This window comes from Podarcis gaigeae (assembly GCF_964106915.1).
Source record: "Podarcis gaigeae genome assembly, chromosome: 13".
NCBI classification, from domain to species: Eukaryota; Metazoa; Chordata; class Lepidosauria; order Squamata; family Lacertidae; genus Podarcis; species Podarcis gaigeae.
Genome location: NC_139689.1, coordinates 27,967,812 through 27,980,524, shown reverse-complemented (window position 1 = coordinate 27,980,524; position 12,713 = coordinate 27,967,812). Strand labels below are relative to the sequence as shown.

At 43.9% G+C, this 12,713-nt stretch overlaps 1 protein-coding gene and 1 long non-coding RNA gene across 2 annotated transcripts; both read right to left on the bottom strand.

Moving 5' to 3' along the window:
- Nucleotides 1-2,869: 2,869 nt before the first annotated feature.
- On the bottom strand, nucleotides 2,870-3,666 carry LOC310829718. The gene is made up of 2 exons (XR_014557326.1): nucleotides 3,267-3,666; nucleotides 2,870-3,234 (listed from the first exon to the last, which is right to left on the bottom strand). It is a non-coding gene; the product is annotated as an uncharacterized lncRNA (long non-coding RNA).
- Nucleotides 3,667-3,674: 8 nt separating this feature from the next.
- Nucleotides 3,675-10,256, bottom strand: LOC310829708 (long-chain fatty acid transport protein 2-like). The gene is made up of 3 exons (XM_083708448.1): nucleotides 10,145-10,256; nucleotides 4,898-5,028; nucleotides 3,675-3,987 (listed from the first exon to the last, which is right to left on the bottom strand). The coding sequence occupies exons 1-3, from the start codon at nucleotides 10,215-10,217 to the stop codon at nucleotides 3,811-3,813; spliced, it is 381 nt and encodes a 126-aa protein (XP_083564574.1). The 5' UTR covers nucleotides 10,218-10,256; the 3' UTR covers nucleotides 3,675-3,810.
- Between the last annotated feature and the right edge of the window lie 2,457 nt (nucleotides 10,257-12,713).

Genomic DNA, 12,713 nt, shown 5'->3' with positions numbered 1-12,713 from the left:
CAATTGAGCAGGCCCAACACAAAAATATTGGGGGGGGGGGCGCCAAAACTGCTTTGTCCCCTAGGAGTTGCAGCACCTCATGTATGGTATCCTTACAAGAGCTCAGAGTTCCAAAATGTGGGTTGATGGAGAGAAAATCAAATGGACTCTCCACAGACATTTATGCGTTTATTTCATTTTTTGTCCCACCCTTGGTACCTGTGAAGGTCAGTAAGTTAGCAAAGATGGCTGCCTCTCGTTTTACACTCCAATAAGCTTGGGAAGCAGGCTGCACTCACAAGGAGCAGCTGAGGGGCTGGGAACCTCTGGTGTTGTCAGGAACTGGGCAGAGGAGAAATAGTGGAGACCGCCTCCCCAGCCTGACCCTTCCAAAGAAGAAGTTCAGAATTAAAACGGGGTTGAGGGAGGCAGCAGCTCAGAGGCAGATGAGGGGGAAAGCTGGGAAATCATGGGGCAGCCAGAACAACACCCAGCTGAAACAATATCAGAAGGCATTCCAGACCCTCCATCTCTCAGAATCCGGTGAGCTTTAAAAGTAGGATAGCAAAGAGCTCAAAGACAAATGATTCCAATAATTAAAGGGACAAAGATCTTCAGAGAGTGGCAAAGAATGATACCAAGATATATCTGGCAGGGCAAAAAGCCAAGAATACAATTTAAGTTATTAACTGATGCAAAGGAAAGAGGTGGCTTCGCCCTGCCAGATTTGAAATTATATTATGAAGCATCTTGTCTCTGTTGGTTAAAGGATTGGATAACATTAAAAAACAATAAGTTGTTAGACCTTGAAGGTTTTGATAATAGATTTGGCTGGCACGCCTATTTATGGTTGGGGAAGAAGAAAGTCCACAAAAGTTTTGAAGATCATATTTTTAGGGGTTCCCTAATAGAAATATGGGATAGGTATCAAAACATTTTGGAACCTAAAGTACCACATTGGTTGTCCTCACTGTTGATTATGAGTGTAAAGAAAACAAATATGAGAGGGCACTGGATTACTTATGGAGATACAGTTATTAAGGAAGGGGGGAAATGGAAAATGAAGCCATACGAACAAGTTAAAGATTATGTATATGATTGGTTGCATTATCTTCAAATAAATGAAATGTTCAAAAAGGATCTTAAAGAGAGGGGATATATCGAAAGAGAGTCCAGTTTTCAAACTGAGATAATAAATAATGATTGTAAAATAATGTCAAAAATGTATAAAATGTTATTGGAATGGCAAACAAAGGACGAAGAGATCAAATCGGTTATGGTACATTGGGCCAGGGATTTTGGTTATAATATACAATTAGCAGACTGGGAAAAAGTTTGGAATGAAAATATGAAATTCACTGCATGTATGACGATAAAGGAAAACATTATGAAAATGGTATATAGATGGTATATCACCCCGGTTAAGCTTGCAAAAATGTTCAAAACATGTAATAAGTGTTGGAAATGTAAAGAAAAGGAAGGGTCTTTTTTCCATATGTGGTGGGAGTGTAAGAAGGTGAAGGGCTTCTGGGAAATGATATATAACGAGTTGAAAAATATGTTTAAATATACATTTGTAAAGAAACCAGAAGCTTTTTTGTTAGGAATTACAGGAAGAGAAATTAATAGAAGTGACTACAAACTTTTTCAATATGCAGTGACTGCGGCAAGAATTTTAATGGCCCAAAAATGGAAACAAGAGGAATTACCGACAGTGGAAGAGTGGAGAATGAAACTTATGGACTTTGCAGAACTAGGTAAAATGACTGGGAAAATTAGATACCAGAAAGATCACATTTATCTGGAAAATATCTGTGATGAACAGACAACGCTAGTCGGTTTTAAAGAGGCTTTGTGATGAGAAAGGGTATTGTAAAAGAAAACGAGATGAAAGGATATTATCAACTGGCAATATATTATAAATGCGTAATAAATATAAAATATGAGGATTGTGGAAGGAGCTGGTGGAAGTCAAAAACTTGTAATTTGGCAAATATGGTAATGTTTGAATTTGTAAAAGAGAAATTTGTAAAAAAATCTAATTTAAAAAAAAACAAAGACAGAGGGCACGTAGCAGCACCCATAGAGAAGACAATGAGAATGACGAATGAGGAAGTGGGAGAGATGGGGGGGGGGCAGAGATTCACTCAGGACAATGCCATTATCCAGGAGGCTGGGCTCTATAGCCTCTCTCTGCTGTAAAGATTGAAATAAAAAAAGAACGGTAAGAAACTTTCCCTTGTCTTTTTACTTTCCTGGGCAACCAGCCAGGAGCTGCTGACAGCATCCTGACATATGTGCAGGCCAAATGCTGCCCGCTGTGAACATTGCATATATGTACATCTGGTTATGGCTAGGTCAAGGGCTGTAGTGCAGTGGCAGAGCCTTACATACAGAAGGCCTCAGGTTTAATCCCCAGAATCTCCAGATTTGGCTGTGAGAGACACCTGCCCGAAACCCTGGACAGCTCCTGCAGTCAGTGTATGGTAGGCAATAGTGAGCTAGATGGACCAGTTGTCTGATTTGGTATAAAGCAGCTTCTGATCTGCTCCTTGCAAGCTCCAGCTCAGTGCAGCAGCTCCAGCTATAGCTCCTGTCATATGTACACCCCCAGGAAAAAACCATCCAGTCCCCCTTTCAGTATATTCCTTCATCCCCCTGCCCTATCTTCCTAAAGCCCTCCAGCCTACGTTTTTACACCCATCCTATATATATCTTGCTCTATCTACCGATGACTGGCTGTGGCTGAAATCCTCTGTGCACTGACTAAGAAGAATGCTCTGAGATGACAGTGGCCTTTTCCAGCATCTCTGGAAAACCATCACTTTTGGACCACATTCCAAGACCATGCCATGTCTGGAACCCGACTGAAATGAAGCACCGATCCTAGTTCTTTTGTTGTTCCAGATGCGCAATGATCTGGTCGTATCATTAATATTATTTATTAAATCCATTCGAAGTTCACAAGGTGGTTCACAACATAAAAATACAAAAGGAGAACACAAACTAATGAGAAGACAACGTGATGTTTCCACCATGTGAGGGGCTCATGAGGTTCCATCCTAGAAGCATGAAGACCACACTGTGCTTTCTGAGGCTGGTTCACCTGAATTTAAGTGGCAGCATTTAAATGTGTTGCCATCAATTGCGGCCAATTCCAGACTGCAGCTATTTTGTGGGTGGCATTCCATCCTATACCAGCAAATTGAGGTTGTGCAATTAAAGCAGATTTGATTATCTTGTGCAGCAAGTGTGCTTCAAACAAACAAACAAACAAACAAACAAACAAACAAACAAACAAACGCAAATCCCGAACTTTTGGTAAGGGAAGTGACAGGGAAATGCACTGGAAACTGCAGAATAGCAATTGTTTGATGCAATGTCTGCACAAACTTTGCAAAAACGAATAGGGTGGGATGAATGCTCCACAAACATATTGCCTGGAAGATCTCTGCAAATGACACACAGATATCTCCCTGCAACAAACACAAAAGTGGCAACTGGCGAAGATTGCTTCCTGCACAGGTTAACATTAATCCCTGGACCACATTTGTCCATGTGTGCACAGCTACATGCAAATGTGTGATAACACGCAAAAAACATTCCAGTGGGTAGGGAGCAGAGGACCCCGGTGACAGCCTCATGTATGTAGTTTGCAATATATACATTGCAGAGCAAGTGTGTTTTTTAAAGGTCCTCCAAACTAACTTGTGCAGGATTCTCAAGAATTCATGGAGATGCATGCATGCCCTTCCCAGACAAAAGCCAAAGTGTTCAGTGCTCTAGTTGCTCTTGGGTTTCCTGTGCTACTAAGGATAGCTAAAGAGGTGTTCACAGCTTCAGTTTCTTCTCTGCAATGGCACTGAAGATCTGCTGAGTCATTGGCACGTAACTTTTTTCCAAGTCATCTAGGAAGAAGAGAGGGTCCCTGATGGTGACAGGGTCAAATCCTTCCTTCACCAGTTGACTTTTGAGCTGCTTAAAGGTGCCTGTGGTCTCCAGCATGTCCTGTGTGAAAAAGGGCACTGGGGTAAGTACAGAAGCATGAATGATGCCCCACCTGTAATAATCATGGGCAGGCAAGCAAGCCCTGATAAGAAGTAATGACTCTCTGACAGTTTTATGTTACGTTTATTTATAAAAAAACACATCCAGAGCATGGCTTCTCGCCTGCTCGCATTGACGATAGTTGGTCAGTCTGAATCTCCGCCCCTTTCACAGCAGGAAGGACGTTAAATTCCAGCCCTTCCCCTCTTGCCCATCCGTTGTCCTCTGACCTTATCCATTCTCCCAGAATGGGGACTGAGAGGCTAGCCTTCCCCCTTCCACTTGACACACTCTCAGTCCTCTGCTTATCTGCTGATTGCCTAGCAACACTCTGGCTGCCTCCTAACTCTCCCGCTTCTTGAGAGCTAACAGGTAACAGGGTTTAGTGAGCAGGAAGAGGCGGTGGTAGAGAGAAGTCCGGAATCAGAGGCAGAAGCAGAAGCAGAAGCAGGAGAGGAGGGAGACCAAGAAGCAGAGATGGGACAGACTAGTGAAGAAGCACAGGTGTCTCCCCCTCCTGCTGCGACCCGTTCCTTTCCTCACTAGTATCTCAGAACCAGGAGAGGCATGAAGTGGGAGGAGCAGAGACAGGCATGCAGGCGCAGTCTCATTTTGCTTGCTGGAAGAGGAGGTGACATAGACAACTGTGGGAAGGCAGGGACCTTCATTCTCCGCCACTGCCTCATGGAGGCAAGACCTACTGAAGAAGAGTTGGTGTGCTTATTAGGCCTGGCACTCCTGCACAGATCCTGTTTTTTGTACCAAAGAGTTAACTTCACATACTCCATGTGATTTACTGAAGGCTCACTCCTGACAGCTAACAACATTAATAATACAGACTAAAGAGTGATGCAACAGAGCAGCACCTTACCCGGATGCGAATGAAGCGAGGTATAGCATAGTTTGGCAAGCAGTCCTTAGCATGGGCATACACCTCCTTCCCATCAAAGGGCAGCCCATCCTTCAGGCATATGGATGCCATCCCAATCTTTCCTTCGTGTCCTGGAACAAACCAAAAAGAGGACTGTTTTAAGGGTGGAGCCACACGTTGCACACAAACGGGGATAAAAGAAAACCCCAATGGGGGCTTCTTCTAGGGGGGGCTTCCAGATGTGACAGCATCCACATCACAGCTGTTCTGTCTTAAATTAGAAGCGCAAGCAGAGCTCTGCTTCCAGAAAACTAACACTCTGTGTCCAAGTGTGCAGCCTTCATTTCCTGTTGGAGGGGGACAGTTTTCACTGGGACCATTCTTTGTGTGAGAAAGGGTGAAATACTACTTTTCCCTGCCCCCACTGCACTTCACACACCTTCACACACACATACAATTATTTTTGTGTGCGGAGGGAGAAAAAGAAAGGATCCACAGGCAGTGTTAAAAAAGAGGGCTAAAGTAGGGGCAGGGGGTCCTGTGGATCTCCATATGTTGTTGGGCTGCTGCTCCTGTCATCCCTGATCACTGGCTATGCTGACTGGGGCTGATGGGTTGGAGTCTAATAGAATCTGGAGGGCTGCAGGTTCACCATCTCAGGATTAAAGCAGTAGAAATAATTCCTATAGAGGAAATAGACAATAGAGAAGGAAATGGTTCTACTGCCATGCCTAGCCCTGACCTGGTAAATGTAGAGTCCTCAGAGGGTGAACTCCAAGGACTTTGAGGAGCACACAGGGTCTCTTAGAACTAGCATTGAGGATCCCCTTGAGGTGTCTTCTCAGGGAAGGCCTGCTGAAAAACCCTTGGTGGTATCAAAGGAAGAGTGGGAGCCACCACCCCCCCAGTCCTCAAGAACACCAGCATTGAAAGATCTGGGTCTGAGGGACCATTTTTGGTGGACTTGTAAAAGAGTAAAAGTGTATTGGGAAATGATCCATAACAAACTGAAAAAATATGTTTAAAAGTACTCCCCCCCAAAAAACACAACAACTCCAGAGTCCTTTCTGTTGGGGATAATTCAGACTGAAATTCCCAGGTGTCAAAAAAGGTTATTTATGTAGGCCACTACTGCGGCCTGTGTTTTGTTAGCCCCAAAATGGAAAACGAGCAAAGTCCCAACTAAAGAAGAGTGGCAACTTAAGTTGACAGAATATGTGCAGCTTGCAGACATACAGAAGAGAACAAGAAGAACATACAATTAGAGAAGACTGGAAAACTTTTACTGAATATATGGGAAATAACTGCGTAAAGCTGAAAACACTGGCAGCATTAAGATAAATTCAACAGTGTAAATAAGTTATGATGCATGTAATAATGGAATACTGAATGGTATAGTTTCTGTAAAATATGCAGGAATTTATGATATGTCATGGAAAGAGAGGAAGGGAAGTCATTGGTATGTCAAGGATGTATACATGAGTATTTTAAATCGTAAAACAGAAAATTTGTGTGTGTGTGTAAGATTCAACAGTGTAAATAAGTTATGATGCATGTAATAATGGAATACTGAATGGTATAGTTTCTGTAAAATATGCAGGAATTTATGATATGTAAAATGAACCATGGAAAGAGAGGAAGGGAAGTCATTGGTATGTCAAGGATGTATACATGAGTATTTTAAATCGTAAAACAGAAAATTTGTGTGTGTGTGTGTGTGTGTGTGTGTGTGTGTGTGTGTAAGATCCAGGTCTGTGGCTGAAGAGCAATGACGTAGTATGTGTGTGACATAAAAATTCGGCACCTCTTCACCTCTCCGCTTCTGTTGTTTGTCGTTGTTGTGGTGCCGCTACAGGCACCCTCTTGATTCAGTGCCCAGTGCGGGCGGACCAGTCTCGCTCCCCTAAATGCACCTCTGCTACAGACTCAGAGTCAACCACAGCTCATGAGTAAAGAGTCTCCCGAGCCTTTCAGTAGCTGGAAAAGCTACTTCCGCCCGTCGGAGGAGGTGGGGCTGCGGGCTTCACGGCCCCACCACACGCGCGGTGGGTGGAGGCCAGACCCCACACGATGGGGGGGATTCCTGGATGTGTCACCCCCTGGCCGGCCAATCGGCTGGTTCAGGGGACGTGGCCTGCACTATAAAGGCAGGACGCGGCCGGGGATCTCCCTCTTTGACGCTCATCCGCTGTTTGGTTTTCCCACCCTCCCGCCCTATAAGGTTTTGTTCTTTGACCTTGCTATGGACCTTGGTTGGTTGCCATTGAGGAGCCTGGTAGGAATTTTTCCACTTGGCAAAGTGGCACCAGCCACTTGGTTTTCGCCTACCTCGTAACAATTGTCATAACTTTCCAGGTATTGGCGGTTAGGCATTGGTATATTTCTGCCCCGTATATTGAAGGGTAGTCCGATAAAGGATTCCGAGGGGCGTGGCCCTGTCCGAAGCCTGGGGAGGTGAGGGCCTAAGGCACGCCCCCTATCGGTGACCCTGGAGGAGTTCCTAGTTGATGTGCCTCAGCAGGACTCCCTCTACTGTTGGTTAACCCTTTCCGGACTTCAAGCGGACGGGCTGAAGTCAGATATAGGCGGTTAGGACGAATGCCTAAGCCAATACCACTCATCACCCTTAACCAATAAAGTTGTGGCCTTTTTTAGCCCATTAACCTTAATAATTGTGTCATTATTTCCACTTGGGGGGGATGGGAATTCGCCACGCCACGCAACAGCACAGGTCTCTGGCTCCTGATTCTAGTTCCTGCAGCTTGCCTGAACTCCCTGCGCTATTAGCCTTGGATTGTTGCCTGATGTTGCTTCTGGTTGTTGCCTTGGACCTTGGCTGACTCTCTATGCTTGACCTTGGTTTGTTTGCACTGTGCTCCATCTGCAACCCTGTCCCTGCTGGGGAGTGCTTTGCTATTTGATATCCTCTAGGACTGGGCACCCACTGGAGAGTGGCATAAGCCTGGAAATGGCTACAACCATCTATACAAGCCAGAACCCGCTAGAACAGCAGCATTACAGGCCATCTACACCTGGGGAAAATTGCACAGCTATTCTATGGAATTTTCTTATTTGTTTTTAAGTCAGATTTTCTTAGATTTGAAAGAAAAATGGAAGCTGGACAGGCAACAAACAAGAGGATGTTGTTGCAGGAAGCTGCAATATAAAACTTATCACATTAAAAAAAAGTGCTTGTGTCCTGGTGCTTCACTTGTCACAACTAACTGCTGTAGACGTGCAACAGTTGCAGACATTTGTCCTGCACCCTGATGTGCAAATGGACCCTCCTTCAGCAGTAAATAATAAAACATGTTAATGTCGCTTTGGGGAAATTGTATTCTGTGAACATTGTTCCTTTACCTACTCCTAGACTATACGGAAAACCCAGTATGGCTCATTCTTTTTCTTGCTAAGTGAATTTTCTCTTTCAGATTGCTTTTCTCCTTCTTCATATGTTTCCACCCTGCCTTAGGCATATAGATTTTGTAGTTGTGAAATTACTATAATCTCCTTCTGCTATTTCAGAAGCTAGCTTAGACACCTGCTTTCCGGGCTGCTTTTCTTTTATTGCATTTATAGGGAGGCTGGAATTTATAGTTTTACATATGCTTGGGATTCATGTTCAGTTTTATGATGAATTTTTCATTGTACTTTATGTGGCTGATCTTTACATACACCACTTAGAAATGATTATGTTTTAAAATCACAATATACATGCCATGAAATAATTAATTAAATAGGCTTCTAAATAGCCACTGGCCTGGGCTTGCCGGTGGGATGGTAAAAATTGCTTGTTGGCAACCAAGTAGAGATCATGTTGTAAATAGCAAAGAAGTTGGTTTTGGTCTTTCTGGCTTTTAGCTATGTCACAAATAACCACATTCTTCACATTAGAGGGGAAATGATCAGTCCATCTTGCACCCTGGGAAGTGAATGGATTTTTGCTCCCACAAACATTTTCATTGTCCACAGTACAACTCAGAATAGATAAAAGGGTTACATCTGAATATGTCTGCCTGTAGCACAAGGCAGTATGTGGACTAGAGAGAAATATTAACCTAACTGGCATCTTGATCTCAAATATTTGTGCTAGCATATCTGCCAGTGGTGCAATGTCATGGTTTGTGACTTTGCTCTGATCGTTGTGGGAGCTCTTCTTAGTAGTGGAGTAGGAAAGCTGGAAATAGTGCCAACGTATTTCATATCTGGCAACCAATGTGCCCCTTTGGTTTCAGATATTACAGGGGTAGATGAATCTAAAAAGCCCAGGACACAAATTTTCACAGCCCTCTAGTGGCTATGGTGGCTCAGTTACCAGAAGTGAGGTATTTCGTGTTAACTCTGGAAGAGTAAACTCAATTCTGACCAGACTGAGCCTTCTGATCTATATTTTGCTCTAGGAGGCTTAGTTTGGTCAGAATCGAGTCTACGCTTCCAGAGTTAACGCAAAATACACTACTTCTGGCAAATGAGCCACCATAGCCGCTAGAGGGCCGTGAAAATTTGTGTCGTGGGCTTTGTAGATTTCTCTACCCATGTGCTATCTGAAACCCAAGGGGCCCATTGGTTGCCAGTTGTGTGTTTTTTCCAGCTTTCCTTCCCACTGTACCTAGCAAAACACATTTCACACATGTCACCAGAGACATGCCTTCCAGCTTCTCTTACATTCACTGTCTTGTATCTCTTCAGTGGAGAAGCAGCATATAAAAGTAAAGCAGCATTTCAAAATAAACACTGTTGACCTAATGGATCTAACTGTGATTCCTGCATTGCAGAGGTTTGGACTAGATGACCGCTGGGGTCCTTTCCAACTCTGTGATTCTAAATCTCTGTTCAGCACGTTCTGCAGATCCACCATAAGGAGAGAGAATGAAGTGCGGCTATTCCACAATGAATGCCCAATGTGGAAGCACTGTGGGTGAAGGACATTTTTTCAGTGGAGGGGGAGCAGAGGCGAGCTGCCGGCCATACCTTCCAGGGCAGATGGGAGCTGGAGTCCAGTGACATTTGGAGTGGCACAGATTCCCCACCTCTGGTTTAGACACCTTGTGTTCTATAGACCGTGGGACTCAGAGGCACTTCAAACCGTGACTGGAAATGGTGCCAGTGTCCAAAGATGGTGGATACAATGGACTATCCTCAATACCTCTTCCCTTAGCCTGTTGCTGTGGAGCCGATCTCCTGATGCCACAGATGCTAACTCTGGCTGCCCAAAGTTGCATTTAAGAATGACACTTCAGGACCCACCTGGCACCGGCACTCCATAGACACTGGCTTCCTGAACCGACTCCAGCGTTGCCAAGGTCGTCTCAACCTCCATGGTGGCCACATTCCCCCCTTTCCAGCTGCAGAGAGAGGGGAACAGTTTTTCACGGAGCCGGTTCCTCCCGATCGGAGGAGCTCCGCCATTGCCAGAGGCGCTAACCCGGAAGTCCGATCGGGAGGAACTTATTCCGTGAAAAACAGGGTCTGACCACCACGGCGAAGGCGGAGACCCTTAGAAATCACAGGCGGAAGAAGCCTGTGAACCTGGGATTCGGCTGGCACATTTTGCGCCCCCCCTACTCATGGGGAGACCCGGTATCGGGAATCCGGAGCGACGTGGGGTGAGAGGCGCGGTGCTTTGAATCGACCGCTTCTTTCACGGAGCGAAGCCGCATTGCTGCTGTCGGAGAGCGCTGACTTTTTTCCTGTGGACAACTGGATTTTAAACAACAACCCGTGAGTAGAATGGGAAACTGAGCTTTTAAATAATTTAATTTGGCACCAAACGGGGAAGGTTCAAACAGGAAGTCCACCTTCCCTTTCTGTAAATAGACTGAAGCAAGGTAGTTGCTAACTAAGGTCTTGCAAAGTCTTACGCAAAGGATTAAAACTCCACTGATTGAAACTATTACCCCCCTTGGAAGTAGGGGAAGGGGGGGGGGTTTAGATCAAGTGAACCTGCAGGAGAAGGTGAAAAATTAAAAATCGAAGCATCATGTCTCTGAACCTGGGAACGGTTTGCAAAAAGTCCATCGATGGTAAACAGGACAAATTTGACAGCTAGCTCTAAAAGAAAGACATTGTTTCCATTGTCCGCTTCTGCGCTTAAAAAGAAGAAAAGGTAACTGGAAACTGTTACTAATTTACTTCTGGAATTGTGCTAGAAAGGATTGACAAATGGAGACTGCCTTCCTCTAGAGGGAGTTTTGGGACATTGTTACAAGAGTGCAGCTGGGAAATTGGCCTTAAGATAAAGACTGTGAGAAACCAGTTCTGACCTTGAGCATCTTAAGAATGTCGGCTAAGGAAGAAGTAGCGTCTGTACTGAGTAGGAGAATTTATCTGTTGGGAAAGCTGCATAAACAGATAGATGTCATGGCTACTAATATTGATATTTTGGGAACAAAAGTGGGCATCAGCATAGAAGTTGACAAGAACCCGGCACAGGAATCTTTCTTAACTGAACAAATTGATGAATCAGAGAAGGAGAAAGTTGCTGTTGCTGAGTATAAAGCAATACAAGGGGGAGCCTTAACCCTACAGAGGCAAATGGAGGATTACAAGTTGAGGCCTTATATGACTGTAATTAGGAGAAGCCAGTTTTTGAAGATGGGAGCCTGGCCTGATCTGGAAAAGGAAAGGTGGAGAGATCCCCTTATGCAGGGATCAAATGACTTTTGGGATATGAATTTGAGCCAGGAGGAGATTGGAGCTTTGGGGGCCTTTGGACTTGGAAGAATTGTGAAACAAGATTTGGAATACTTTATGGGCCCTAGCCTTAACTATGGAAATCTGGCAGACCTGTTAAGAAGGAATATAAGCATCGTTGGGTTGGAGCTCCCCCGAGATCTGCTTTTTAGCACCAAAGATTATCAAGAAGATCGGCAGATGGGACATGAAGAAGAGTTAAGAGCCTCGGATATAAGATCTCCAGGTTGATGGACTGTTGGAGGTTGATGGAACTGACGGCCGAGACCGGGGAGAAGAGACGGTGGAAGAAAATTGGGAATTTAAAGTGTATATATGGAGATTTCAAAAAAAATTAATGAGAGATGGAAAAATCGTGGAATGAATTTTTTATGACCCTAGGGGAAATGTCTTAAGAGATTAGGTTCAAATATATTAGTTTTAAGGAGAAATAAGATTAAATAAAGTAAAAATGGATGGTTAATTGGTGAAAGAAGAGAATGTAAAATTACAGTATATGAAGATAAATTATTAGGCTAAAAACAAAGATGATTTGCTGAAATATCTAACTGAACTAGAATACAAAGAGGGGAGGTGTGAGGAGGTCAAGGAAATAAGCTAAAGAAAGAAAGTTATGTAAAGGTTTGATTTGTTCTTTTTTTATTGTATGCATTTTTTTCCTTTTTTGTCTGTTATCCTTTTTTGTTTTTTTTTCTTTGATGTGACTTGTTTTTATGTATTGTTTTGTTTTCTTTTTTGTTTAATTGGGTGTTTTTTGTTATTTTTTATTCATGTAACTTTTAAAATCTTAATAAAAATCTATTAAAAAAAAGAGAGGGGGAGAAGAGCATGCCTATTATGTTAAGAGCAACTACCACAGCATTTCTTTCCCGCTCTTGAGTGTTCAAAGTGCTTTGTGTACAATAGGCACTTTGTGTACTCACAGGCACTTCAAACCATGACTGGAAATGGTGCCAGTGTCCAAAGATGGTCGGGTACAATGGACTATCCTCAATACCTCTTCCCTTAGCCTGCTGCTGTGCAGCCGATCTCCTGATGCCACAGATGCTAACTCTGGCTGCCCAAAGTTGCATTTAAGAATGGCACTTCAGGACCCACCTGGCACCGGCACTCCATAGACACT

Excerpts from the sequence above, each read along its gene's own strand:
- LOC310829708 (XM_083708448.1), bottom strand. The coding sequence starts at position 10,217 with ATGGAGGTTGAGACGACCTTGGCAACGCTGGAGTCGGTTCAGGAAGCC. Across the intron at positions 5,029-10,144 it reads CTATGGAGTGCCGGTGCCAG|GACACGAAGGAAAGATTGGG; the intron begins GTGGGTCCTGAA and ends GGTTTGTTCCAG. Across the intron at positions 3,988-4,897 it reads CTCGCTTCATTCGCATCCGG|GACATGCTGGAGACCACAGG; the intron begins GTAAGGTGCTGC and ends TTTTTCACACAG.